Here is a 26789-nt window from a genome sequence, read left to right as displayed (position 1 = left end):
TAAGTTAATGAAGTATCAATGATGTTGATTAGAAAATAATTCCTAGATCTCAGGAAGATTAATATGGAGAATTCTTTCTTGTTTACCTACTTTACTTGTCCAGAGTCTGCTTCAGCTCTCCAGTTCTGGATTCCACTCCATAGCTACAGCTGCTCCCTCTCGGGCTGACGGTCATGCCAGCCTTCAGTGCCCAGGAACTTTGTCATTCTTTTGCCTTATTCACACACACACCGCTTATACTTTGTCAAGGTCAGCCACTTCTCCCTCTCCTCAGTCACCATATGGCCTGGCACTGCCATCTGTCTCTTCCCTGTTCTTTTCCTTGCAGGAATTTTCCGAACCGTAGCTTAATTCTCCTAGAACCATCCCTGCCTTACTAATCTAGGGAGAAAAGGGGGGAAAGCTGGGATATTTGTGCTGTTCCTCTAGAGTCCCCAGGCCACCTCTTGCTCTCTTCAGTGTGAATAGGAGTTATTATGTATTTGATAGGGTTTCCCTAATAAGGGCAATACTTTCTGGAACAAATAACACAAAGGCTGTCATGGCTATCTTTCTCTTTTTCCACACCTAATCTGCTGATGCCGAAATAGGGATACTGTGAACGTTGTGCCCCTCATAAGTCACAGACTCCTTGAGGGCAGAAAACACACATCTTGCTTACCAATTGTGTCCCAGGAGCACAAGACTAATGTTTTGAGAGGAGTTGAGAAATAGCAGGTAATAATTTTAAAATATACAAAGGGGATGGAGAGATAGGCCAGTGGTTAGAGCACTGGCTGCTCTTCCAGAGGACTCAGGTCTGATTCTTGCAAGGCCCTCACAATTGTCTGTAACTCCAGTTCCAGGAAATACGACGCCCTCCTTTGGCCTCCATGGGCACTACATGCATATAATGAGAAGCCTATATGCAGACAACACACACATAAACATGAAATAATAAAATAAAAACTTTCATTAGAAAGGACAAATAAGAGAAAGTGAAAAGGAGGCTATAGATACCCTAGAAAATCCCTGGTTCTTCCCGGAACTTTAAACATAAGGCTTTTGTCTTAATCCATGTTTTCATTGTTATTGTTACAATAAAATACCTGTGGACCATGTAAATTATAAAAAATATAAATTAATTTCATTCGTGATTTTGAAGATTGGAATATCTAAGATCACAGGGCCTGGATCTAGTGAGGGCTTTCTACCACACCATGACATGGCAGAGGCTCTCAGATGATGCTATGGGGCATGCATGTTAGCCTCTTATCAAACTGTGAATGCTGTGATGAGCACCCTGCTATCATGACCTCATTTGACCTCATTACCTCCCTAACTCCCCCTCCATTTCCTTAACATTAATTTGGGGGTTCAGATTCTAACAGTATGTGCCAGTCAGCATTCTGTGGTTGTAACAAAAGCCTCAGATACTAAACTTTAAAAGAGGTTACAGGGTTCAGTCCACAATCAAGCAGCCCCTTTGCCTTCGGGTCTGCGGCAGCAAATTATGGTGGGAATGAATGGTGGGAGAGCCTGTTCAGTTTATAGCCTGGAATGAAAATGGAAGAGAATATGGGTTCTCACTGCTTTCCTCACAAGTCCCCTTCTTAATCACCAGTCCCTCACTAGGCACCACTACCTAAGAGCTCCTCCTTCTCTTGACACCATTGCTTAGAGGACCAAGCCATTAACATGCGGGCCTTGGTGACACCGCCAATCTAAACCACCAGCGACAATCCTCATGGAATTACTCATTCCAGAGCTGTGGCGAGTCAGAAACCAGGAACACAATATTGCACAGTGTTTCTGCCTTCCAACCTCTTGCTTTGAGGCTGATAAAATGTGGCAGAAGCAATGGTCACTTGGTCCCAGAGCCTGGGCCTTATGAAACCTTTAGTGAAGACTTTCACCCCCTGGAGATGCTGCCCTCCTATGAGAAAGCATAAAACTGTCATGGTAACAAAACACTGGATGCAAACAATGTCAAACACGGGAGGGGTTTATTTGGGCTCACGGTTTCACAGGTAGGTGTTGGAGCTGCTTATTCTGGGTCCATGGTGAGGGATAACATTATAACAATAGGAGTATGTGGAGTAGGGGACTGTTAACTCCATGGTGGCCCAAAAGCAGAGGGGGAACATGTCAAGATAAAACCCTTGGGGACCTGCTTTCTCCAGATGGGTCCCATCTCTTCAAGCTTCCAAATCCTTATCACTATTCGTTGACTAACTCTTAGTACATGAGGTTTCATTGAAGATATTTCTTCACAACTCGTGTGTGCATGCATGTGTATGTGTGTGTGTGTGTGTGTGTGTGTGTGTGTGTGTATCCAAACCATACACAATGTTAGATAATCAAACAGAGATGGTATCTCATATGTAATTGATTAAGGCTAGATAATCAAAAGTAGAGGGTATCTCAAATGTAGGTGGTAAGGCTTTTTAATCAAATGCAAAGGTATTCCATATGTAGGGAGTATTACAGACTGAAAAAGAAGTAGTAATAGGCAAACAAGAGGCTTACCTTAGTTACTATTTTATTGCTGTAAAGATATACCATGATAAACAAAACTTAGAGAAGGAAGCATTTAGTCGGAGTCTTGCTTAAAGTTTCAGAGGATTAGTCCAAGATCATTATGGTCAAGATCATGACTCCAGGCAGGAAGGCATAGCCATGGCTCTCAGCTACATTTTTATTCACAGGTAGTCATCAGGGAGAGAGAGAGCGAGAGCGAGAGAGAGAGAGAGAGAGAGAGTCTGATCTGGGTTTTTGAAATCTCAATGCCCACCCCAGTAACACACTTCCTCCAACAAGACCACACCTCCTCCAATAAGGCCACACCTCCTGATCCTCCCCAAACAGTTTCACTAACCGAGGACTAAGCATTCAAACATATGAACCAATGTGGGCCATCCTCATCAAATCACAAGGCCAGTTTGACATTGCTGCTAGAGATTTTTTTTCAATAGATACTGGTTGACTGGTAGAGAGAGCAGAGAAGCTCTTCTGATTTATTATTATTATTGTTGTTGTTGTTAAATAGGAGGTAGGAGTTGGTAGTCAAGCTCAGGGAGCGAGTTGGAATTTGAAGAGAAAAGTGAGAATTTTCCCAAATGAGTGGGGTCGTCATTTGACGGGGTGGGACTTAGCATTTTTGCTCAGTGGCACTCCAAGACCTGCTTCAGGTTTACAAACACTACAATGAGTAATGTTAGCATGCTGGTTTATTTTCTCCAGTCATGGGCACTTGCTCAACAGCAGATCTAGAAGATATTCAGAGTGGGAAGAAAGAGGGAGGGAAGAGTCTGAGAGTATGTGCAAAGAATGACTATATGAAGCAGTATGGAATTTAGGATATGAAAAAAATGGAAAGTGTGAGAAAGGGCAGACAACAGGGAAATAGGAAGAATCTGTCAACCACCAAGAGATATCAACATTAAGAGGTATGAGAAAAGACACCAGGAAGTAGGAAAGTGGGCTGCTTAAATTGACACCACAGAGAAACACGGTTATTGGTTGTTGAGACCACAGTTACTATCCTGGATATGGTTGTATGCCCTATCTTTCTGTTATTATTGCAAACACTCCAGGTCACTCATTTATGTGGAGGAGTTATGTTTTCTTCACCGTTTCAGTCCACGATGGCTTTGTCTCTTGCTTTTCAGTTTATGAAGCAAGACCGTTCAGCATGGTTGGAGCAATGTGACTCATCCCATGGTGATGAGAAGGAAGGAGAAGATGGAAGAGGGGTTAGGGTCCTTTTATATCCTTGAAAGATATAAAAAACCTGCAATGGCTTATTTTACTTTCACCAAGCCTCACCTTCTAAGGGTTTCATTAGCTCTATTATGACTGGAGATTGGAGAGGAAACCTTCAGTGTGTGGACCTTCAAACCGTCTCAGTGGCTGAGCTAGATAGAAGATCATCGCAGATGAAAAACTGAGAGGCTACATAGGTATTGCAGGACTCAAGGATATGATTCCAAAACCTCCATTGATTAGCAGCAGAGTTGTTGAATCAGTCAATCACATCTACCAGATTATTGCAAGGGCCTCTCCTCATGTTTGAAATATAACAGACAGTAACCAAGGGTTACAATCTATTTTCTTTATTGACTGATATATAACTAGAACTATTATTCAAAAGCTGTAACGGGAGGCATGTTAATCCACTATGAGGTGGATGTAGGAGGAAACACAGTGAGACCCCGCCTTATAAAACGAAAATCATGAAAGACGAATGATGCGCAAATACCATCCTAGATGTTGTAGAGAGAAACTGTAATAAATTGCATCCCAGCATTTTCACAGCGTGGAGAAGCTGGGTTCCGTGAGGGAGGAGTGTTTTTGGCTTTTCGGTACTAATTGAGACCAGTACTTGATATATATTAGTTGCTTCTTAAATATTTGTCGAGTACAGTAACAAACGTTCTAAAAAACGCACTACTTTAACACCTAACCAGAGTTAAAACCCCATCAGGCCAGTTCCGCAACAAGGCGCCTGCGCGCCATCACCCCACCCTCCCCCATCCCGGCCCTTTTCCGGGCCAGCTTCGCCACAGGAAATTTGACCTCTTCTCTTCCCGTAGGCGCCCTTCCCGGCTTCCTCCGCGGCGTTCCCACGCCGACGCTCCCGAGGTTTGCGGGGCACTAGGTGGCTTCGCTCTTCGCGTCAGCAAGTGACCGAGACCATGGCAGCCCAGAAGATAAACGAGGGGCTGGAGCATCTGGCGAAGGCAGAGAAATAGTACGTGGATTCGCAGCTGGGCTAGGAGCCCGTGCCCCTTGGCCGTGCGCGCGGGCGGATCGGGAGGGAGGGCCGTGATGCTGTCCGCGTCCCGGGGCGGCGCCGTCCCTTGTGGGTCAATCCCCTGCAGTCGGCGGTGCGGGCCTGTGCCTCGGCATCTGCAGCAGGTGCCCATATCACAGACACGTCTGCCTGGCGCCGGTTCCCGAGGGTTTGCGGCCGCTCTGCTCGTAGAGTAGTTGCGGGCTCAGGGGTGGCCACCTTGTTTCCTTTTCATGACAGCCAGAAGTGACCCCACGGATGAAATCGCCCGGTGGAGAGCCACTGCTAGGAAAGAGACCCTGGTGCCATGCGGGAGTGTAGACTAATTCTGGGAACTCTCATCCGTAGACGTCCTTTTCCCTGGGGTACAAGGTCTCTGCTTCCTTAGCCCTGTGGGTGTGCCACCATCTGGTTCCGGGCTCGGTACTGGAAATTGCGAATTCTCCTTATTTTGACACTAACATGACCCTCTAACCCACTTCCGTGAATTACAACATACATATTTAGCGATTATCGACTATAAGAAGTTTCTTAGTACACTGTTAGGGGCACCATAAACTAAGATCTTACCAACTTTCCAAATAGAAGTCCTCACTTTACAAAGGAGAAACAGAGGCTGCCAGAAACTTTCTGGAGAGCTGTCCAAGTCTGCTCAGCTGAACAGAACAGGGCCAGTTTTACGCAGTGGAACTCCCCAGGCTCTTTCTTGCATACTACATTGCCTCCAGTGGCCAGGAAGGCAGCTATCGGTGCGGAGGGTGATCTCAAGAATCCGTGTTGCTGGTGGGAGCAAACATAAAAGACCAGAGCATGTGCTGTCAGCCATAATAAAGCTGCTTTATGAGAACTTCAGGGAGAAGTGATCGGACCCGCCTGAGTTAAGGGAACAATAGGAACCAGGATTGGCATCATTTCTGTAATAGCCTTAACTAGTCCACATGGCAGCTGTGTATGGAGCTGAGCCTTTGGCTTCTAGGTGTCTCTGCTGGGAGAAGAATGGTGGGAGGGGCCTTCAGTCAAGGTGGGGTCATAGATGCCCGGATATGCTTGTAGCTCCTGTGGGGGTGTATGGATTCAGGTCTGAAGGGTGTTTGAAGTTGCTCTAGGTAGAAAACCAGTGGGGTGGCAGGAAAAATGGGCCAAGTGTGTAGGAGAGACAGTTAGATTATATTCTATTTTCTGATGGCAGAAGCTCTCATTAACACTTTCTTTGTCTTAGGGAAGTTTTCTTACTGAGTCTTAGGACAAAAACAGTCAAGGCTCATAACAGGTTAGACATCAAACTGACATTAACAGGGCCCTCATTCCTAACTAGTGATGCCCTACTGCCTCGGGGTGATCGGCAGTTTTTAAAATCTCTCCAGCACTTTGAATTGTATCTTGCTTGGGCGAGACTTCCATAATCATGTTGCTATAGGACATAATGGGTGCTTTCGTGAAGGGCAGAGCTGGAACTTTGCTGCTTATTTCAATTTTATACATTAGACATTACATGTAATTGAGCTTCTGTGGACCTGTGGAGGGTGTGCTTCTAAGGACCCCGCCTCTCAGTAGCCCCTGGATTCATATGAAGCAGTGTTCTATGTAAGCAGACTTTCACTAATTGAGTTGAAATGTAGAATATAAGATGACCTTTAGCAATTCTTACCACACCCAAGTTTGAGACCTACTGGAATAGTTTGAAATTATTTTTAAAATAAAAACAGAGTACTGCAAAAGAAAAAAGGCAAGAAAGATAAACACTGAACACTGGGTGCCCTTTGCTCTGGCTTCTAGGCCAGTGTCAACCCTGGACCGCGTGAGAGTCAGCCGCCACTGGGCTTTACTCCCCGTGTTTCCCATCTGAATGTTGTCCCTTAGTCTCTACAGTCTCTTGGTACACCAGGTGCTCACGGGTCTTTACTTTTCCTCTTCCCAGTAGCCTCTCTGCTGCGAAGGACAGTATGCTTCAGGTTCTCACGCTTGTTAAAGCACACGTTGTGGCACCCACCCAGACAGTTTCTGACTGTGTAGATCTGGGGTAGGCAGTGTGATGCCGCTGGTCTGGGGACCATGCTTGTTCTGTTCGGATGGTATGTAGACATCTCAGAAGGAGGAAAACTGCATTTGTGATGGGTGGGGATGGCAGAGGCGAGGGTGCATTTATTATGAATAGTCGAGAAAGAGTTGAGAAGGTAGAGACCTGTCCCTGATGGTACCCTTTATTAAGAAATCTCTCTCTTTCATTCTAGCCTGAAAACTGGGTTTTTAAAATGGAAGCCAGACTACGACAGTGCTGCTTCTGAATATGGAAAAGCAGGTATTTGTGACTGGAGTCCTCTTGCTGTTGTGTATGTCATTAGCATAATCGGATAACTTTGTCTTAGCGTAATAATTTCAATACTTCTTGTCAACTTTACTAGTTATAACAGAAGAGTAAAGCAGAGCAACTGCACGGGCCCTGGCATTTTCCTGGACTCACCCTCTGCAGATTTAGCGAGTGCTGAGTCAGTTCTTGTCCTGGGTCTTGACAGCAGACATGGGATAGTGTCTGCAGTCCAGCTGTTAGCATTGCTTTTGTGGGCGCCAGCTTCCTTCACTGGAGTCCATAAGTGTTGCATGGTTCCGTCTTAGACTTCCTGCTGTGGAAGAAAGGGTATTCTTTAATTTTTTAAACTAAAAAGAGGAGATCTGCAGACCTTGTGTTTTCCCACATTAATGTTTATGAGCTTCATTTTGAGAAACACGTGTTCACGAAGGGTTAAAACCTTTGTGCTCATTTCAGTAAATTCACCTGTCTATAAGTATAAAATACCTGAAATATGCAACGAAGGGAATTTAGTACAAGTTTAGTTTTATTAAGAAATGATATGATAGCCCTGAAAGGCTGCTGTCATTTTGCTATAACATAGTAAAACTTAATTTTGAGACTGGTGTGATAGCTCAGAGTGAACGTGCTTGCTGCTGAGCCCACAACCTGAGTTTAGATCCACGTGCAGACAGAGGGATCTGACTCCTACACGTTGTCTCTGATCTCCATGCACATGCCTTTAACCACCACAAGTTTGAAGTTCCTCAAGCACATTTTCGTCTGTGACTATATTAGTGAGCCTGACTTTGAGATCTCCTAGAGCAAGTACTTTCCACCAAATTTTAGTTTCAGTTTATCTCCAAATAAATACATAAATAAATAAATAACCAACCAAACAAGCCAGGTACCTTGAAACTACCATTATTATGCATAGGTTTATTTTCTATTTGAAAGGAGAACAGAAGTCTTTAGCCTTGTGTTTAAATATTGTGTAAGTTTTGTTTCTTACATTATGCAAATTACTTGTATTTTGTATTTAAAGATAAATTTGCTTAAACTTGAGATTTATATGGATTCTTGGGCATATTTTATAGTCTTTTTTAAAAAAAATAGTTGGGACAAGCAAAAATAGGAGTAGTTGAATATTTTGTTTGTTTTCAACACTTGGTTAAAGAGTGTTCTGAGAGTGTAGTTTTAAGAAATAATAGTTGAGGACACTTTATCTAGGGAGGCTGAGGCAGGAGCATCTATTCAAGTCAGAGGTTGGTCAAGGCTGCATAGTTGAGTCCTCCACTGGGGAGTACATGTATGGAGACAAAACAGACAAAGACACCACTTCCTTAAATCACTGTGCTTTCTACTTTTCATAATCCACCCTTGATGAATTTTCCAAAGACTAATATTGTCTTTCAGGGCCATCCTGATTGTTTCACCCGGTGAGCCCCTGTTGTAAGGTACCGTGCAGTGTAGGTTAGCTCTACAAGCGGTGTAGATCACTAAATAGGAAAGCAAATGACTTGTTGGCACTTAAGGACTGTGCCCACAGGGAAGATTTATTACAAAACTGATGTGTTGATTGGGCTTCAGTTTGTCAGTAGTCGTGGGCTGGAAGGAAAGAAGCTGGGAGTGAGGTGTGCTCTTGGGTGGAGCTGGTGCTAGAAGGTGCTCTTGGTATTCAGTGGAAGCAACACCAATGTGTTGCTAAAAATCAACAATTAAAACTTTAAATGGCTTCTAAAAGTGTACTCAGAAAGATTATAACTTGCTTTAGGTAAAAATAATATTTCACATTTTTATGAAGCCCCCTATTTGAAATCTTTATTTTATTTCTCACATAATGCAGAGTTGGGTAGTGATTCATTTGAGGACGGTTAATGATGGGAATAGAAAGTCTTACTTTTTTTTCTTTTCCTGTTTCAGCTGTTGCTTTTAAAAATGCCAAACAATTTGAGCAAGCAAAAGATGCCTGCCTACGGGAAGCTGTTGCCCATGAAAATAACAGGGCGTATCTTTTTTTAGCTTTAAAAAGAAATGGAACAGCTAGATTTTGACACCACCTTTCCCTTGAGCGTTTGAAGTGAAATGCTTTTCAGTTAGAGAAGGATGGGCAGTGTGTGCGTTATAGTCACGGGGTATTCAGGGAAGGATGGGCAGTGTGTGCGTTATAGTCACGGGGTATTCAGGGAAGGATTGGCAGTGTGCGCTCTATAGTCACGGGGTATTCAGGGAAGGATAGGCAGTGTGTGCGTTATAGTCATGGGGTATTCAGGGAAGGATGGGCAGTGTGCGCTCTATAGTCATGGGAATATTCAGCGAGTGTTCCTGAGTGCATGTTGATGTGAGCAACCCTGTTTGCCTGTGATTTCCTCCTGCTCCTGGTGTTGTTGACAGGGATTTGACTTGAGATGGGGGAATGAGGTTTCTAGGCGTGTGTCACAAAAGAAAGTGAAAGTACATCTATTGAGAATGCATAATCTGCCTTGGGAAAAATAGTCTTCCTCGGGTCTTTGAAGATTTGTAAACATTCTAGAACAAAATGTTCTTAGTGTGTCGTAAGGGCTACCAATTGTAAATGTCCATTTTATCTCCCATGCAAATGTAGTCTTAGTATTCTTGCACTTCATCCTGTTGGTGTAGTAGTTTAAAGTTCTTCACAGTGTTTGTCAGTGTTGGGGTGGTCAGAGCCAGCAGCAGCACTGGGTATTGCTGCTTTACTCATAGGATTTGTCTTTGGAATCTGATGTACCAGTGACTTAGTCTCTGAAGACCATTGATTTCTTCTTTTTTTCCTTAATTTTGACATCGTTCTCTCCGTTCAGTCTTTTTCATGCTGCCAAGTAAGTAACTTTTCACCCTTTTTCTGTGTTTGCAGATGATTTAAAAGTTGATCTCTCTAGGCGGAGAACTTTTCCTCAAGCTCTGTGTTTTTAAATACTTAGATAAATGTAATTAAGATAATTATTTTCATTTGTTTTAGTCATCAGCTGAACTTTAAAGTCCAAATGTCTTCTAGTAATAAAGATTTTTAAATTAAATTCTGCATAATATTTTGCTTGTGGAAATACAGGTGACTTGAATTCTCCCTTTATTTATTGGTTGCCAAGTGCCCATGGAAGACATGGGAGCGTTCTCCTTTTGTGGAGCATATTCATTTGTTTTAAAACTAGAATTGGGTTTGTCTTTTAGCCTTCCCGAGACTGACTTAATTTTGCTGAGTAAACTCAGTTTAGTGTTTGATGTTCCTAAGGTATCAGTGCTCTAAGAAGCAAATGAATGAAAGGAAAAGCACAGCACTCTAGTGTGGCGGTGCGGCCCGAGTGACACACATGCTTGAGCTCTTTTCTGCTGGTCAGGTGACCAGCATCTTCACCAGAAGGTCTCTCCCTCTTCGTTAAGGTCTCATCAGAGAAATTGTATTCTCTTTGCAGAGCTTATGAGCAAGCTGGCATGATGTTGAAGGTTAGTGATACTGTTCCAGAGCAGCTGTGCCGGTAAAGTGAACTAGCAAGCTGTCAAGGCAGAGTTCATGTTGAAGTTGACAAGTTCCTTCCCTGTAAAGAAGAGGTGGGGGGTGTGGGAGTGGGAGCAAAGGCTATGCTAAGATGTCTTGCCCAGGTTAGCGCTAACTGGACCCATAGTGAGCGTCCTGTGGCAGTTCCTGCAGAGGACTGAAAGTGCCCTGTGAAAGGCAGTGCATTGGGAGGGAAGCCTGCAGCCAGGAGAGGGCGCTGCTGGAGACAGCCCGAGGGCGTCGGATGCAATGAAACTTTATTTTACACGGATGTTTGTTTGTTTTGTTAAATTACTTGTAGGTTATGGAAAGGAAAATTAGCTTTATTAATTTTTTGATTTATAAATATCAATATCAGGATGGAGTCAGGAGAGTCTCAAACTAGCAATTGCCAATTTATTTTATTCCTTTTGAATGGAATAATGGAATGTTTTGACTGATATGCTACATTTATGCTTCTTAATAGCAGGTTAGAGGTTACTATTCTGTTTTAGTTATGAAATGGGTTTTGTGTGTGTGCGTGTGTGTGTACACAAGTCAGAGCTCAACATTTGGTGTCTTCCGCCACCCACCTTCTTTTTTGAGAACAGATCTCTGGCCTGATGCTCACGGGTTGGCTAGACGGGTGCCTGGTAGTTCCTGGAATGCACCTGTCTCCACCTCCCCAGAGCTCAGATTACAAGCGTTTATCATATGTTGGGCTTTTTGTTGTTGATTTTTAGACCTAGATCTCAGATGGTATCTACTCTGTAGTGCTGTATGTGTGTCAAGAAGTGTATGGATAAAATAATTGAATTTTCAAGTGTTAAAACTCCATTTCTTAAGTTGAGACATTTTCTGCCCCATACTGCATGCTTTTCCTGAAGGAGATGCAGAAACTGCCTGAGGCCGTCCAGCTGATCGAGAAAGCCAGCATGATGTACCTGGAGAATGGCACCCCTGATACAGCAGCTATGGCCTTGGAGCGAGCTGGAAAGTGGGTGCACATGGCTGTTGTGGGATGCCCTGGCTTTGCAGAGGGCTCCTTTTGTCTTGCTAAAGTCCTTTAAGAAACAATTTCTTAATTCTCACAAATTGTATTTTCTGTCTAATTCAGGCTCATAGAAAATGTAGATCCAGAGAAGGCTGTGCAGTTGTATCAGCAGACAGCCAATGTGTTCGAAGTAAGTTAGAATTTTATTTATTTCTTTAATTACTTATAATATTTTCATTCATAATAAATAGGAAAGGAGAAATGCAGTGAATGCTTTTTAAGGTTTTTCTGTGTCCCAGCTCGATGCCTTCTTTCTTCTAGAGGTTAGTGAATGGCCTAGCAGCGTTGGTGCTGCCATCCATGGCCGTTGCTTTGTGCAGTTGCTGTTGCAGGGTCAGAGAGCTCCACATTAACTCTGCCGCACTCCCTGTTCTCTGGTTTCTGCAGAATGAGGAGCGCCTCCGGCAGGCAGTGGAACTACTGGGAAAGGCCTCCCGGCTGCTGGTACGAGGACGAAGGTATGGCCTACATTTTTGAACAGCCTTGGCTATAGCTTGTCCACACCGGACAAACCGTGGAAAGGTGGCCATCTCCTAAGAGTAGGCACATGGATTTAAAACCTGTTTTCTATCATAATTCCAAACTGTGTCGTGCGTTTGTTGCCTAACGGTAACTCAGTGAAGTGAAAGAGTTACTGTGCTCTCCCACCGCACTACTTGGAGTAGGTAGCAACGTGTCCTAAATACCCATGAAAATCGACAGCTTTTGATACGGTTGTGTCATTAAATGGGATATTTAGTATTTTCCATTTTATATATATATATATATATATATATATATATATATATTTCTTTAAATTTTTTTTTAGTATTTTGGTCATTGTCCCCTCTCCCAGCTACTCCCAAAACCTCTCTACCTGCCTAACCACCCAACTTTATATTGTTTTTTTATTCTTCTTTTCAAACAAAACCAAAATCCAAAAACAAAAATAAGAAGAGACATACAAAAGACCAGTAAGACAGAGACGCCAAAACAAAACTGCTCCTGAACGTGGGACCTGCTGTGGCGTGCGCTCCAGTGGAGGACACTGATTTTCCTTTGGCCAGTGGGAACTGTTGCAGATAGCCCTTAGCTTGGGCTAGGAACCCAGATCTCCTTACCCCTCTCAGTGCTGGGATCCTGCCTGGCTCGAGCCTGTGTAGGTCTGATGTGTGTTGCCACAGAAGCTGTGAGTGTGTGTGTACATCAGTGCTATTGTATCTGGGAGACGCTGTTTCCCTGCAGTCTTCCATCACCTCCGCTCCTAACAGTCTTTCTCCTCCTCTTCCGCATAGATCTGGGAGCCTGGGAGGGGGCGATTTGATGAAGGCTGAGTGTTCCAAAGTCTCTCATGCTGCACTTTGTCCAGTTTGGGTCTTTGTGTTAAATCCCCATATACTGCAAGAATCTTTTTCTTATGTGGGTTGAGCTGATTTGTGGTTATAACAATATGTTGCTGGGCATCATTTTATATGGGCATAATATTACTATGTTATATTAGTGGAATAATAGTATTAGGTTTTCGTCTAGGTCCATGACCTATCTAGTCTCGTAGTTACTTTAACAGTGTCAGGTATGGGCCTTAAATCCTATTTTAAAAAAATGGTTGGTTACTCCCATAATATTGTGCTACTATTTTACCAGTATATCTTATAAGCAGGTTATTGTTTTAGGTTGCAAGATTTATACCTGACTGTTATTGACATTGCCTTTTTCCTTTGGCATCATGCAGAATACCTTCCAGCATCATGAAAACCCATCAGTAGGGGTAAAGCTTCTAATTAGGCACCAGTTTGACTTTTCCTTGTTCGATGACATGTTTTCTTTAGCAATAGGGCCATAAGGTGGAGAGCAACCAATAGCTTTGACAATAGCCTGTGATTTGGAGGAGTTTTCGTGGGACTCCATTTGGCCAATGACTCAGCAAGATGTTACCCATTGCTGACACTGGAGGCTTTGCTTGGTGGCATAAGGAATCTACTTGAGGCATTGTCTCCGCTATTATGGCCTCCCCATTTAGATTCTTTTTGTATGTGTGTACATTTTAGTAGTAGGTCTACATACGACTTTTCACATGACCTTAGTGTTAGTTGTCCCTCCCTGTATTACTCCCTTTACTCTTTATCTCATTCCCCATTGCTCCCTGTTTAATCCCCCTATTCTGCTTTCCCCTTCCACAGCACTGTGTTCTATTTTTCCTTCCTTGGGAGATCCTCTCCTTCCCCAGGGCCTCTTGCTAGTTTTCTAACCCCTAGGGTTAATCAGATTGTAGCATACATATCAAAAGCTTAAGCTCTAACATCCACATATAAGAGAAAACATAATATTTGTCTTTTGAGCTCTGGGTTATCACAGGATAATTTTTTTCTAGCTCTATCCATTTGCTTGTATATTTTGTAATTTTAATTTTTCTTAGCTGCTGAATAATATTTAGGTGTGTAAATATATTTTATTTTCATTTTCTATTCATCAGTTGCTAGATATCTAGGCTATCCAATTTCTGGATATAGATCTGCAGTGAACATGGATGAGAAAATATCTTAGTAGTAGGATGCCAAGATTTTTGGGTATATGCCCAAGAATGATATAGCGGGATATTTGATGAGAATCAAGCTGTGGTAGATTGATTCTCATCTTCCTGAGGAGCCTCCACACTGGTTTCCACAGTGACTGTGTCAACTTGTACTACCACCAGCAGTGAGTAAGTAAGTGTTCCCCTTTCCCCATATCCTCTCCAGCTTGTACTGCCATTCTTTATTGATCTTAGCCTTTCTGACCAGGTAAGAGGCAATGTTAAAGTAGTTTCAATTTGCATTTCCCTGATGGTTAAGGATATTGAATATTTAATTGTTCTTTGTCATTTGTGTTTCATCTTTGAGAATTGTATCCCATTTGAAAATTAATTTCTTGATCTTCAAATTTTTGAGTTCTTTATATATTTTGGATATTAGCCCTCTGCTTTGCCCAAATGATGTTGTCTTTTGTCTTTTAGAAGCTTTTCAGCTCCCTGCAGTCCCATTTACTAATTGTTGGTCTTAGTGCCTGTGTTACTAGTGTCCTGTTCAGAAAGCTCTTTCCTCTGCCGTGTGTTCAAGCTCATTCCTCACTTTCTCCTGCATCATATTCAGTGTACCTGGTCTTATTGGTGTTGAGGTCCTTGATCCATGTGGAGTTGAGTTTTGTGCAGAATGATAGATAAGAATCTATTTGTGCATAGGTGTGTGGACTTAAGTCTGGGTGTTCAGTTTGCTTTCATTAATCATCATGTCTGTTTTTATGCCACTGCTGTGCTGTTTTTATTCCAGTAGCTGTGTAGTACAGTTTGAGATTGGCAGCGGTGATACCTCCAGCAATACTTTTATTATTCAGAATTGTTTTAGTTATCCTGTGTTCTTTTGTTTCCATGTGAAGTTAAAGATGCTTCTTTCAATTTTTGTGAAGAACCGTGTTATAATTTTGGTGGGAATTTCCTTGAATCTGTAGATTGCTTTTGGTCTGATGGCTGCGTTTACAATATTAATCTTACCGACTCACTGGCATAGGAGGTCTTTTTATCTTCTGGTGTCTTCGGGTTCTTCGATATCATAAGGTTATTATACAAGTCTTTTACTTGCTTGATTGGAGTTGCCCCAAGGTACTCACGTACACACATGGGTGCATGCATGTGTTCATTTGTGTGTGTGTGTGTGTGTTTTGAAAGATACTGTTTCCTTTAGTTCTTGCTCAGTATATTTGTCATTTGTATGTTGATTTTTGTGAGTTAGAAAGTATTAATCTGCTGTAAAAGTTTCCTGCTGAAGTTTTTAGGGTCTTTTATATACATAATCATATCAGCTCCAAATAAGCATATTTGACTTCTTCCTTTCCTGTCTGTATCCCCTTGATTTTCTTCTTTGTCTTATTGCCCTAAGACTGCAATTTCTATATTGAATAGGTATGGGGAGAATTGACAACCTTGTTTTGTTCTGAGTTTAAATGCTTTGAACTTCTCTCCCTTTAGGTTGGTGTTGGCTATGGGCTCTAAATTGTCTGTATTATGTTGAGGTATGTCCCTCATATCACCACTCTCTAGTACTTTTATCAAGAAAGGGTGTATGGTTTTGTTGAGACCTTTTTTTCATCTGATGAGGTGATCATATGGTTCTTGTCTTTCAATTTGATTTATACAGTGCATTATATTTATAGATTCATGTATGTTGCGCCATCTCTGCTTCTTTAGGATGAACCCAACTTGATTGTGATAGATAATCTTTTTCATATGTTCTTGGATTTGGTTTGCAAGTATTTCATTGAGAACATTTACATCTATATTCTTAAGGGGTATTGGTCTATATAGTGGCTTCATAAAAAGAATTAAGAAATATTCTTTCAGTTTCTACTTCGGATTAAATTGAGGTGTATTGGCATTAATTCTTTGAAGGTCTGATAGAATTCTTTGCTGAATACAACTGGCCCTGGGATATTTTTGGTTAGGAGATTTCCTAATTACGGCCTCTATATCATTAGGGGTTATGAGTCTGTTTCAGTTGCTTGTATTATCTTGACTTAACTTTGATTAGGTCTAATATATCAAGACATTGATCCATGTCTTTTAGATTTTATAGTTGGGAATAATTAATATTTTTGAAGTATGACCTCATGATTCTCTGAATTTCCTTAGTTTCTGTTGTAATGTTGCCCTTTTCATATCTAATTTTGTTCATTTGGATCTTATGTCTCTTTTAGTTAATTTGGCTAATGTTTTATCAAGCTTATTGATTTTTCTCAAAGAACCAACTCTTCCTTTAATTGATTCTTTTTATTGGTATTTTTGTGGTTGTTTCTGTTTCATTAATTTCTGCCATGTTTTATTGTTTCTTCCTGTCTCCCCTTTGCATTTTATTTCTTCTTGTTTTTCTAGAGCTGCCAGGTGTGTCATTAAGTTACTAATATGAAATCTTGAGTTTTTCGATAAAGGTATTTAGTGCTATGAACTTGCCTCTTAGAACTGCCTTCATTGTGACCAATTGGTTTGGATATATTCCGTTTTCATTTTCATTCAATTCTTATAAGTTTTTAATTTTCTTCTTGATTCCTGTCTTGACAGAGTTGTTCAGTTTCCATGAGATTATGTACTTTCTGATGTTTCTGTTGTTTTTGATATTCAACTTTAATCCGTGGTGATCAGATGGTTATAGTAGTGTTTCAGTTCTCTTGAGATTTGCTTTGTGTCCTGGTATACTGTCAGTTTTGGAACAGTTCCATGAGCTGCTGAGGAGAAAGTGATTCTGTTAGGTCCATTTGAGGTATGCCGTTATTTAACTAGTGTTTCTCTGTTTAGTTTTGTGTAGACAGTCTGTCTGCTATTGAGAGTTCTGTACCGAGCTCACTCACCATCACTGTGTGAGGGCTGACATGTGATTTTAACCCTGGTAATATGTCTTTTATGAACCTGGGTGCCAATGTATTCGGTGCATAAATGTTTAGAATTGTATTGTAATGTCCTCTTGGATTTCTCCCGGGATGAGTATGTAGTGTCTTCTTCTATCTCTTCTCTTCTGATTAGTTTTGGTTTGAAGTCTTTTTTTTTTTTTGCCAGATATTAAAATGGCTTGCATTTACTTGATTCTTTGGTCCATTTGTTTAAAATAATCTATCCTTTAATCCCAAGGTGATATCTATTTTTGATGGTGAGGTCTGTTTCTTACATGTAGCAGAAAGATGAATCCTGATTTTGTCATCTACACTGTTAGTCTATGTCTTTTTATGGAGGACTTAAGCCCATTAAGGCTGAGGCTTATTAATGAGCACTGTTTATTGATTCTTGTTATTTTGTTATAGTGTCATTGTTGTCCCCCACCTTGATTTACTGTTGTTGATATACTGGGATTATTTATTCCTTGTGTCCTCTAGGGTGTAGTTAACCTCTTCATGTAGCCGGTAACTCGCTTACATTTCTTGGCCACCCTGACCAATACTCACATTGAAAACTCTGCTAATTACAGCACTGCTTAGTCAACAGCTTAGGCGTATTCCTACCTAGCTCTTATATCTTAAATTAACCCATTTCTATTAATCCATGTATCAGAAACTTGGGTTCTGGCCAACAACTGGAAGAGACAGAAAAAAGGTAAAGAAAAATCACGCTACACAGCTGCTTATAGGTACTGCTCTGGAGGTGAGAATTCTGAGAACAAAAAGTACAGCATCTCATTAAGGGAATAATCACTCCACTTGTCTGTTTAGCATGACTTAAAGGAGACACGTATCTTTGTTTAAACTTGCCCGTGTCTCTGCAGTGACAGTAAAGGCCATAGGTGTAGTTTTTCAAGAAATTCAGGACTGAATCAATTCCTTTCCAAGGCTAAAGTAAGTTTTTCTTCATGATGACTACATATTATAAAATATATGTGAAATGTATTTAGAGATGGAGTATGACTATGTCTTATATTGATAAGGTTAACTGTTCTTATTCAGATACACTATTGTGTTTGTAAGTTGTGGAAAGCTTCCAATAGTGACATTTCCATAGAAATGAAAGAGTCTGGTTCCTGTAATTTCATTTTCTACAGGGTCTGTGCTGAGCTCATTCGCACAGTTATGAGAGATGTGAGCACATGGGAGGCCTCCTTTCATTACCTTTTCTGTTTGTATAGCGGACTGCCACAGCCCCAGCTCTTTAAAACAGCACTTACGTAATCTCACGGATTCTGTGGCCATAAGTCTCTACTGGGGTCTCACAGGCTGAAATCAAGGTGTGGGAGGGACGCCGGGCCTACAGGAAGGCTGGGTTAGCTTGCTGGGATCCCTGAGCAGCAGGGCAGGGAGTGAGGACACATGGCAGATAAGGGAGTGGTCAGGGCACCTTGATGTTTTTTCCTGTGGATGGAAGGAAGCCTGTCTAGATTGTCTAGAAAATTTTACAGAGCTACTTACTGAAGTAGTTAGGAACATATTAGTGGGTGGTTTTACCAAACCTAAAAACCTCTTTCATTCTATCTTTTTATTTCCAGCCCTGATGCCTTAGAGGGAGTCAGGCATTTGAGAGAGAAGTGTGATGAGTGCAACCAATGGAAACCCCACTGTGGAGCAGCTGACAAAGTGCTGTCCTCTAAAGTCTGTGCTGCAGGGCAGTGTAGCGGTGGAATCTGCAGAGGCCTCACATCTGCTCTCTTTGACATTTCTTTCTTTTGTCTTTAGGTTTGATGAGGCTGCACTGTCTATTCAGAAAGAAAAAAATATTTATAAGGAAATTGAGAATTATCCAACATGTTATAAGGTATTCTTTGAATATGTCTGGCTTGACTTCACTTTAGATATTTTACACATTGGTATAAAGTATTCAAGCTAAGATCCTATGGATATTTGTCTATTTCTATAAATCAGTAATTTATGATCTTTATGCTTCTGACCATGACGGAGAAACCATCTTAGCCATCCTTTCTTTCAATAAAATTTTCAACAAAATACTAGAAGTATTTCCTTCAAACTCTGGACAGTAAATAAAGATGGGTGGCCTGCAGATGACGCCCAGTGCTTGGATGAAGCCAGCAGCTCAGGAGAGTGCGTTCCTGGAGCTCTGTCTTCTCTTGTCCATTGCCCTGAGAGATACCCCTCGTCATGGCACTGGGCAGGAGAGACTGCAGCAAAAACTCCAGAAGAGCCCTCCTCCCTGAAACTGGAGGGGCTGGGAGAGGCCTCCCACCCCCACTTGGTTTAGGTTGAGCTCTGGTCACAGAGCTGCAGCTGATGTGACTCCCAGAGAGCAGGGACAGATCCCGGAGAGGAGAGCGTGGGAGAAGGGAATCCGCTATGTGTGTGGCCCATGGTCTTCTTGGCCGTGTGTGCCTGGGGTGGACCCAGAGTAGGAGTGACTGCTCTGAGAATTGAAATCAGACTGAACCACTAAGTCTCATCCTGCCCATGAAAGTCTAGTGTATGGAACAGGCCCAAAGATCACAACAAAAGATTCAAACAAGTCAGATCCACTACCCACCGTGTCTGCAGCCTGAACCCGGGATGGTTGAGTGTGGTTGAAACAACACACTTTTCCTGAGCATTACAACATCATACATCATATGCCTTGTAACATTCACAGAAATCTAGAAAATAGTCCAGAAATACTCATCAGACAAAAACTACTTACAGCAGTACTTAGTGACCTGGATTTTAGAATTACCACTTCAAATTAGAAGACCTCCAAACAGTTACTGTAGCTGTTGTATAACATAAAGGTGAACACAGTTGAATGGAAAAGAATTATTTTGATAGAGAAAAGTACTTTTATAGAAGCTGTAAAACTGATCCACTTGAAAACTTTGAGACATGGTATCTGAAAGCAATTACTAGATGAGACTAATGTTGCAGCGAAGACAGCTGTTAATACTTCTTTGTCTTGTAGCTGCAACAAAATGCTCTGACAAAAGCAACTTCAGGAACAGAATTTGTGTGGGGTCACATTTTGAGGCTACATGTGCTGAGGCAGCTGATTATGTTGTGTCTGCAGTCAGGACACAGGACTGGGGTGTGCGCCCCCCCCCCCCCCTTCTTCCAGTTCAGCACCTTAGAATGCTGCCACCTACAGTGGGCAGGTCTTCTCCTCTCGGTTAACTTACCGAGATAGTCCCTCACACATGGCCAGACTCCTGTGTCGTTCTGGATCCTCATAAGTTGACAGTCAGTATTGACCTTCACAACTAAGACTCAGTGATACTGAAGATGGATCAGTGAAAGAATATACAAAGGTGGTTTAAGTGAATTGTGTAGGCTAGTCATGCTAGTGTGTGTCTGTAATCCTAGTCCTGCTGAGGCAGGAGGATTGTGAGTTTGAGCCTGGACTGTATAGTTAGGTCCTGTCTCAAGAATCAAACAACACCTCCAAAAGGAAGAAAGAAAAAAAAAACAAACAAAAAAGTAAACTGCTTTATGAAGAAGTATTCTCCTAATAAGATGTTATCTTTCGTATCCTTGATCTTCTGAGCAATCCCTTGTTTCTGTTTTTCTAGAGTTTTCTCTAGTGTCTTTTTTTTTATTTTTTTTTTGGTTTTTCAAGACAGGGTTTCTCTGTGTTGCTTTGGAGCCTGTCCTGGAACTAGCTCTGGTAGACCAGGCTGGCCTTGAACTCACAGAGATCTGCCTGCTTCTGCCCCCCAAGTGCTGGGATTAAAGGTGTGCGCCTCCACTGCCCGGCTCTAGTGTTTTTTATTATCTAAAAATTTCAGGCTGTAATTTTAAAGTTGCAAGTCTTCTCTGTTTTATTCTTTTTCAATACTAATTGAATATAGATATTTGAAAGAAATTCTGTAAACTTGCACTGCATTCTTAGACTTTGAGTCCTCAGGCCATTAATGCCCGTATCAGTTGGTTCTGGTGAGAGCAGACAGGCTCAGGCCTGCTCCCTCTTCAGTCTCCCCAAATCCCTGTGTGCTCTGTGCACCATTTGATTCTGACATAGTAGTCTAGGCCGTTTCCTCCCAGGTGTCCTGTGCAAGTTATTGAGGAATTGTGTGTGTTTCCTGTATGAGCTAGTGCTCTGAGAGTTAGGTTTGTTGTGTTAAGTAGGAAGGTGACTGTGGAAATAGGTATCATCTGCATCATAGCCTTCCCTCTTGTTTCAGAAAACAATCGCTCAGGTCTTGGTTCATCTACACAGAAATGATTATGTGGCTGCAGAGAGGTGTGTCAGGGAGAGCTACAGGTAAGACCTGGCTGTTTTCTCTGACCAGTGTTGACTTTCCTATTTCTTGAATTAGCATCACTACCTAGACAAGTTTTGTTTTTGCCATGAAACTTTTACAAATCTTCCAAGAGATAAGACTGCCATTGCCGGGTTCTTTCGTTTTGTTGTGTGTCTCTTGTGTGTGCTGAGCAAGCCGTTACTACAGAGCTGAACTCCAGTTCCAGCTCCCATTTAGAGTTTGCCAATCAGCAGTTATGGTACCAGTTTTACAAGTTGCTTTTCTGCTTGTGCTGTTCCTGAAATGATTTTAGTTACTTTGTTATCTTTGCCTTTTAAACAACAACAACAACAGAGGAGAATTGCTGTGTGATATGTTGCAAATCAGATGGGGGCATGAATGAGTATTGGTCATTTATTACTGTGCGAGTGTCTTGTGTACTATAGGATTCCTAGTGGCATCCTTGGTCTCTGCCCACTGATTGGCAGTAGCACCCCAAGAGCTGTAACCATCAGAATGTCTGCAGACCTTCTCCTGCCCTTGCTGGGGACAGTGCCCCCTGGTAAAGGAGTCTCCAGGGAGCACTGAAGTGTGGTTTGTGCTTCCGTAGCATCCCAGGGTTTAATGGCAGTGAAGACTGTGCTGCGCTGGAACAGCTCCTAGAGGGGTATGACCAGCAAGACCAAGATCAGGTGTCGGATGTCTGCAACTCACCCCTTTTCAAGTACATGGACAATGACGTAAGTGGGCCTTTTGGGTCAACTCCTTTCCTCTTGAAGAGATTTTCCTCCTGTGGACTTGAAAGCTTTCTACCTCTGTACCTGTATTTTTCACATCAACCTATGCTCATAAAGGAACCAACCAATCTAATTGAACTTTACCTTGTGTGGGTGATGTATCTACTGTATGCACTCAGGACTGCTTTTTTGCTTCTTACCTGTGTTGTCATGTGCATATTATAAATTCAGCCCCATTTCTTACCTCTTTTCTCCTGCCCTGTTTCTTGGTTTATCCAGTTGCTGTTAGGTTTTTTACCTGAAAGAGGCCATCATGGGTAGCTGTAGGCCAGTGGCCATTCCTTGTCTGTGAGAGCTGTGTGACACAGACTGTTATTAGACATCTTCAAGCCTAACTTGTAAAGTGGAAGAGCTCAGTTTGTCTCCTAGACTATTGTGAAGAATCCTCTGGTCTTCCTGTGAGAAATAGCCTTACACTTGAGTGAGCCACAGCCCTTTTTCTTCAGTCCTTTTGTTTATTTATCTGGTTACTAATCTTAGAGTTCTGTCACAATGTCAAATTAAGATCTTGGATTTTCTGATAATGAAAGAGGTAAAGAAACAATAATCTTTTTTTTTATTCTAGGTAAATTTTTATACATACTTTTCTTTTTTCATCTTGGTCTCACTGGTGTATAGTACTACCTAGCCTTGAACTTAAGCCTTCCTTCTTGCCTCAGTGCCCTGAAGTACTGCTGGAAGTCCAAGTGTGCACCACTCTATCAAGCTGCTTATGTGCTTTTGAAAGCATGCTTGTGTCATAATAGTATCTTTGCGGTATCTTCCTCAACAGTGTCCATCTTGTTTTGAGACAGTCTGAACCTGGAGCTGATTGATTTGGTTAGCTGGCTGACCAGCAAGCCAGGGATCCTCCTGGCTCTGACTCCCCAGTGATGGGATTATTGGCTTTTGTCACTACATTTGTCTTTTGTGTGGCTGCTGGGGACTGGGCATGAGTCTCTTTGGTTATAGAGTAGGCACTTTACCAACTTAGCCATCTCCCCAACTCCATGCCCCTAAATTTATTTATAAGCGTTCTGCATGTATACCTGCAAGCCATAAAAGGACACCAGATCCTATTACAGGTGGTTGTGAGCCACCATGTGGTTGCTGGGACTTGAACTCAGGACCTCTGGAAGAGCAGCCAGTGCTCTTAACCACTGCACCATCTCTAGCTCTTTTTTTTTTTTTTTTTTTTTTTTTTTTTTTTTTTTTTAAGTGTGGGTTTTAGAGATCAAACTCTGGTCTTCAGGCTTGAAAAACAAGACCTTTACTACTTGAGTTTTCTTCCCAGCTCCAAATTTGTATTTTTTTAAATTGTCCCTAATTTACACTCTCATTTACTCATGTTTTTTCTTTATTACTACTAGAAGTATTATGAGTATGTCCATATTATCTCCAGGTCCCCAGTTAGGTACATAATTGATACATCTACAACTGTGACCAGTCGCTCCATGGTCTAATGACAGGGCATTTCTCTCAGAATACTAGTTCCTGAGGATGGATGACTAGGTTCTGGTCTTTTAAGGTTTGTATTTATTGCTCTGTGCATGTATGAACTGTGTATGGGCAGAGGTGTCACAGCACACATGTGGAGGTCAAGCCAACTGTGTGAAGTTTGCTTTTCCTTCTCTCCTTCTATGGGTTCTGGGGATTAAATCCAGGTTGTTAAGCTTGTGTACCCACTGAGCCATCTTGCTGACTTCATGTACATGTGCTTCTCTCTAAAAGATTTGTTTTTATTTTTGTGTATATGAGTGTTTACCCGCATGTATTGCACCACATGGGGTGCCTGCGGAAGTCAGAAGAGGGCATTGCACCTCCTGGAACCAGAGTTAAAGATGGTTGTGAGTCGCTGTGTGGGTTTCAGAACCGAACTCGTGTTCTCTGCAGGAGCAGCAAGTCCTTTTGACTACTAAGCCATCTCTCTCCACACCTCCCTTCCCCATCCCGACCCCAGTCCTTTTTATAATTAGCTGATGCTAAAACACTGTGCATCAAGATTCTAGTTTTCCAGTTTAATAACTTGTCTTACTGTTGACAGTATGCTAAGTTGGGCCTAAGCCTAGTGGTCCCAGGAGGAGGAATCAAGAAGAAATCACCAGCAACACCCCAGGCCAAGCCTGATGGAGCTGCCAGCACAGCCGCTGAGGAGGAGGAAGACGAGTATTCAGGAGGCCTGTGCTAGTACCCTGCCTGCAGAGAGATGAGAAGTTGGGAATCCTGGCGAGCCTGTTGATGGGGTTAAGACTCATCTGTGGTCATCTGCTTCACGGAGATTGTGATGCTGAGTGTTAATATATGTGAAGTTTAGCTTGCCTTTCCCCAACTCAGCCATTGTGTCTGCTACCTGTGAAGCTTTGTCCTTTCCGTTCTAAGAGCAGAAATGAGCGGTCATATTTTAATAATTGAATTTAAAATGTATAGATAAATTTCAGATAAATTATAAGCGAGGCAGGAAATAGGCATAAATACTTTTTTCTCATGTGTTCTTGTAATTTATTGTTAAATAATTGTCATTGCATTTTATTTAACGTTACTTCTAAACATGATTTTTCTTTTCTTTTTTTTTTTGGTAAAAATTATTATTTCAAAATTGGTCTGGTTCTTCCCACCATCTTTCCGTGTTGTCACATGGTACCCATGCATGTTCTGACTAAGGTTCTCAAGAGCATCCTCAGTGCCCAAAAGAGAGACAGACAGCAGGTCCTCAGCGGGCAGCACTCCAGTGTCACCCTCCAGTCTGACTGGTGATGCGTGCTGACACCTGACACCCTTACAGGGGTGATGAGAGCGTTGATGGTCACAGAACTGGGAATGCTGTTGTCGCCCTGCAGGCAGGCTACACAGGTGTGGGTATCAGCCCAGGTTAGACCTAGATAGGGCACTTATCTTCCCGTCCTGTCAGATTGGCTGCACTGTACCAGTAGCCTCAGCTGGCACTGTGGACCATGAAGAAGCTTGACGGAGACACAGAGAGGAAGACTTGGGGTTCTCTTTTTAGGACTATAAAATGTAAGAATGAAAGCAATGTTTCTGTAGACGGAGAACTTGTCTCATTCTGAAAAGAAAATTTATCCATCACCATATTAGATACATTTAAATTACTGAGTATTTTCAGAGACAGGTTTGGGACAAAAGCTTTATAATATTTAGCTCAATACATGACCACAAAATGTGAAGCCAAGTATTGGTGTTTCTTTTTTAACAACAATAAAAAGATGGCTGCGTTCCAAACTGGGACTGATTAAGACCATTTGCATGAGTCCAGAATGACAGGTAATGTTCCTGTCAGTCTAGTATGTGTGCATTTCTGACCTCCAAAGCAGTTCTGATGTAGAGTTCACAATTTAGCATGAGTTGTTCTGTATACTACAAAAAGTAAAAAGCTAGTGTGGGTGTGTAGGGGTGTGTGTGTGACAATGCTTTTGAAAGACATACATTTAGAACTGAGTAACCAGTCTTTTCATACCTCAAAAGACCTTCCATGCTTATTTCCTAAAAGTTAGTTTTGAAGCATTCCTCTTTTTCTAAACCTGTGTGGTTTCAACCCTCTGAGAATTGGTGTGGACTGAAGAGGATGCAAACAGCAGCAATGCGTGCCCCAGGCAGCAGTGCATGCACCAGGCAGCAGTGCTGATGGACTAGTTCCTGTCCTCATGCTTCACCGCTGCGTCTTTGTGACACACCGCATTTGCATATAGTATGCTTGGCTTTGCTGGCTTTCTGGGATCTAGGAAAGTATCTTTATGTTACTGGTCCTGGGAGATCTTCAGACTAGCATCTTCTGCCAGGCATGCTTGAGTGGGTGGATGTCACGTAGAGTCCCTGCACGGATTACAGATCTGATGCAAAACACTAATAAAAGTTTTATATTTTCCCCTAAGTTACCTGGAGAGTTGTTTGGGTTGCCAGCTCATTGTCTTTAATTGCATTGAAATTATGACTAAAGCTGTATTTGGCATTTTTATTTAAAGAGGAAATTGGTATTTCAAAGATGGTGCCGATGTTGTGTTTACCTTTAGATCCAACCAGAAACATCATGCTTATTTGAACAAATTAATACTCTATAAAATAGATTTGACAGTACTTAAAAGTTACTTTAGACAATTGTGTGGCCCCTGTTATTCAATAAAACCTTGTAGGGAGTCAGTTTTACTCATAACATCTTAAACAAAAAAGGAACCATGAATGCATTGTGGAGCAGCATTGCAGCTCAGTTTTAAAGCAACAGAGGGATTTAGACAGTTGTCCACCTCCCGCCATTCTCAGCCAGCGCTCAGGATTTCGAGCTCATTTTTGTGTCGGTTAGGTTATTCTGGGTGGTGTCTTGGAGCTTTTGTTCCATGTGCACACGTATTCTTTTTTTTTTTCTTTTTACAGAGGTCTATGTATCTAGCATTTTATTTTTCTACCTGCATTAATTCTGCACTCCGGAGAGCTTAGTCAGATTTGGGAAACTTAATGTTTACAACAAGAAGAACTGTTTTCCGGAACTCTTAACACCCTCTATGAAAGTGAAAGCCTGCATGAATATGCTAGAACCATTTAATGTTTAGTTATTGTATAGTAAGTGAAGTCAGTGTGCAAAACAATTTAATATATTGAATTTGTAAATATGCAGAATATGGTTATTTGTGTATGGAATCTGTGCATTATCATATTTTTCCATATTTTTGGTGAGTAAAATATTAATATGTTAATGGAAATTAGATGTTTACTTCTGAAGGAAGATAATTATGAAAATAAAACCCAAGACTCTATGAATAA

The 26789-nt window shown here is 41.8% G+C and overlaps 1 protein-coding gene across 1 annotated transcript; it reads left to right on the top strand.

Annotated features, from left to right (window-relative positions):
* Positions 1 to 4575: 4575 nt before the first annotated feature.
* Positions 4576 to 26789, top strand: Napg (NSF attachment protein gamma). The gene is made up of 12 exons (XM_048418942.3): positions 4576 to 4732; positions 7006 to 7073; positions 8985 to 9069; positions 9884 to 9901; positions 10493 to 10523; positions 11442 to 11551; positions 11672 to 11738; positions 11996 to 12066; positions 18767 to 18845; positions 21184 to 21263; positions 21854 to 21983; positions 24064 to 26789. Exons 1-12 carry the CDS (start codon positions 4677 to 4679, stop codon positions 24205 to 24207), a joined length of 939 nt encoding a protein of 312 aa, XP_048274899.1. The 5' UTR covers positions 4576 to 4676; the 3' UTR covers positions 24208 to 26789.

This window comes from Myodes glareolus, chromosome 13 (genome assembly GCF_982192425.1).
Source record: "Myodes glareolus chromosome 13, mMyoGla1.1, whole genome shotgun sequence".
Lineage (NCBI taxonomy): Eukaryota > Metazoa > Chordata > Mammalia > Rodentia > Cricetidae > Myodes > Myodes glareolus.
The sequence above is the reverse complement of the archived record's forward strand: the minus strand, read 5'-3'. Positions and strand labels throughout refer to the sequence as shown.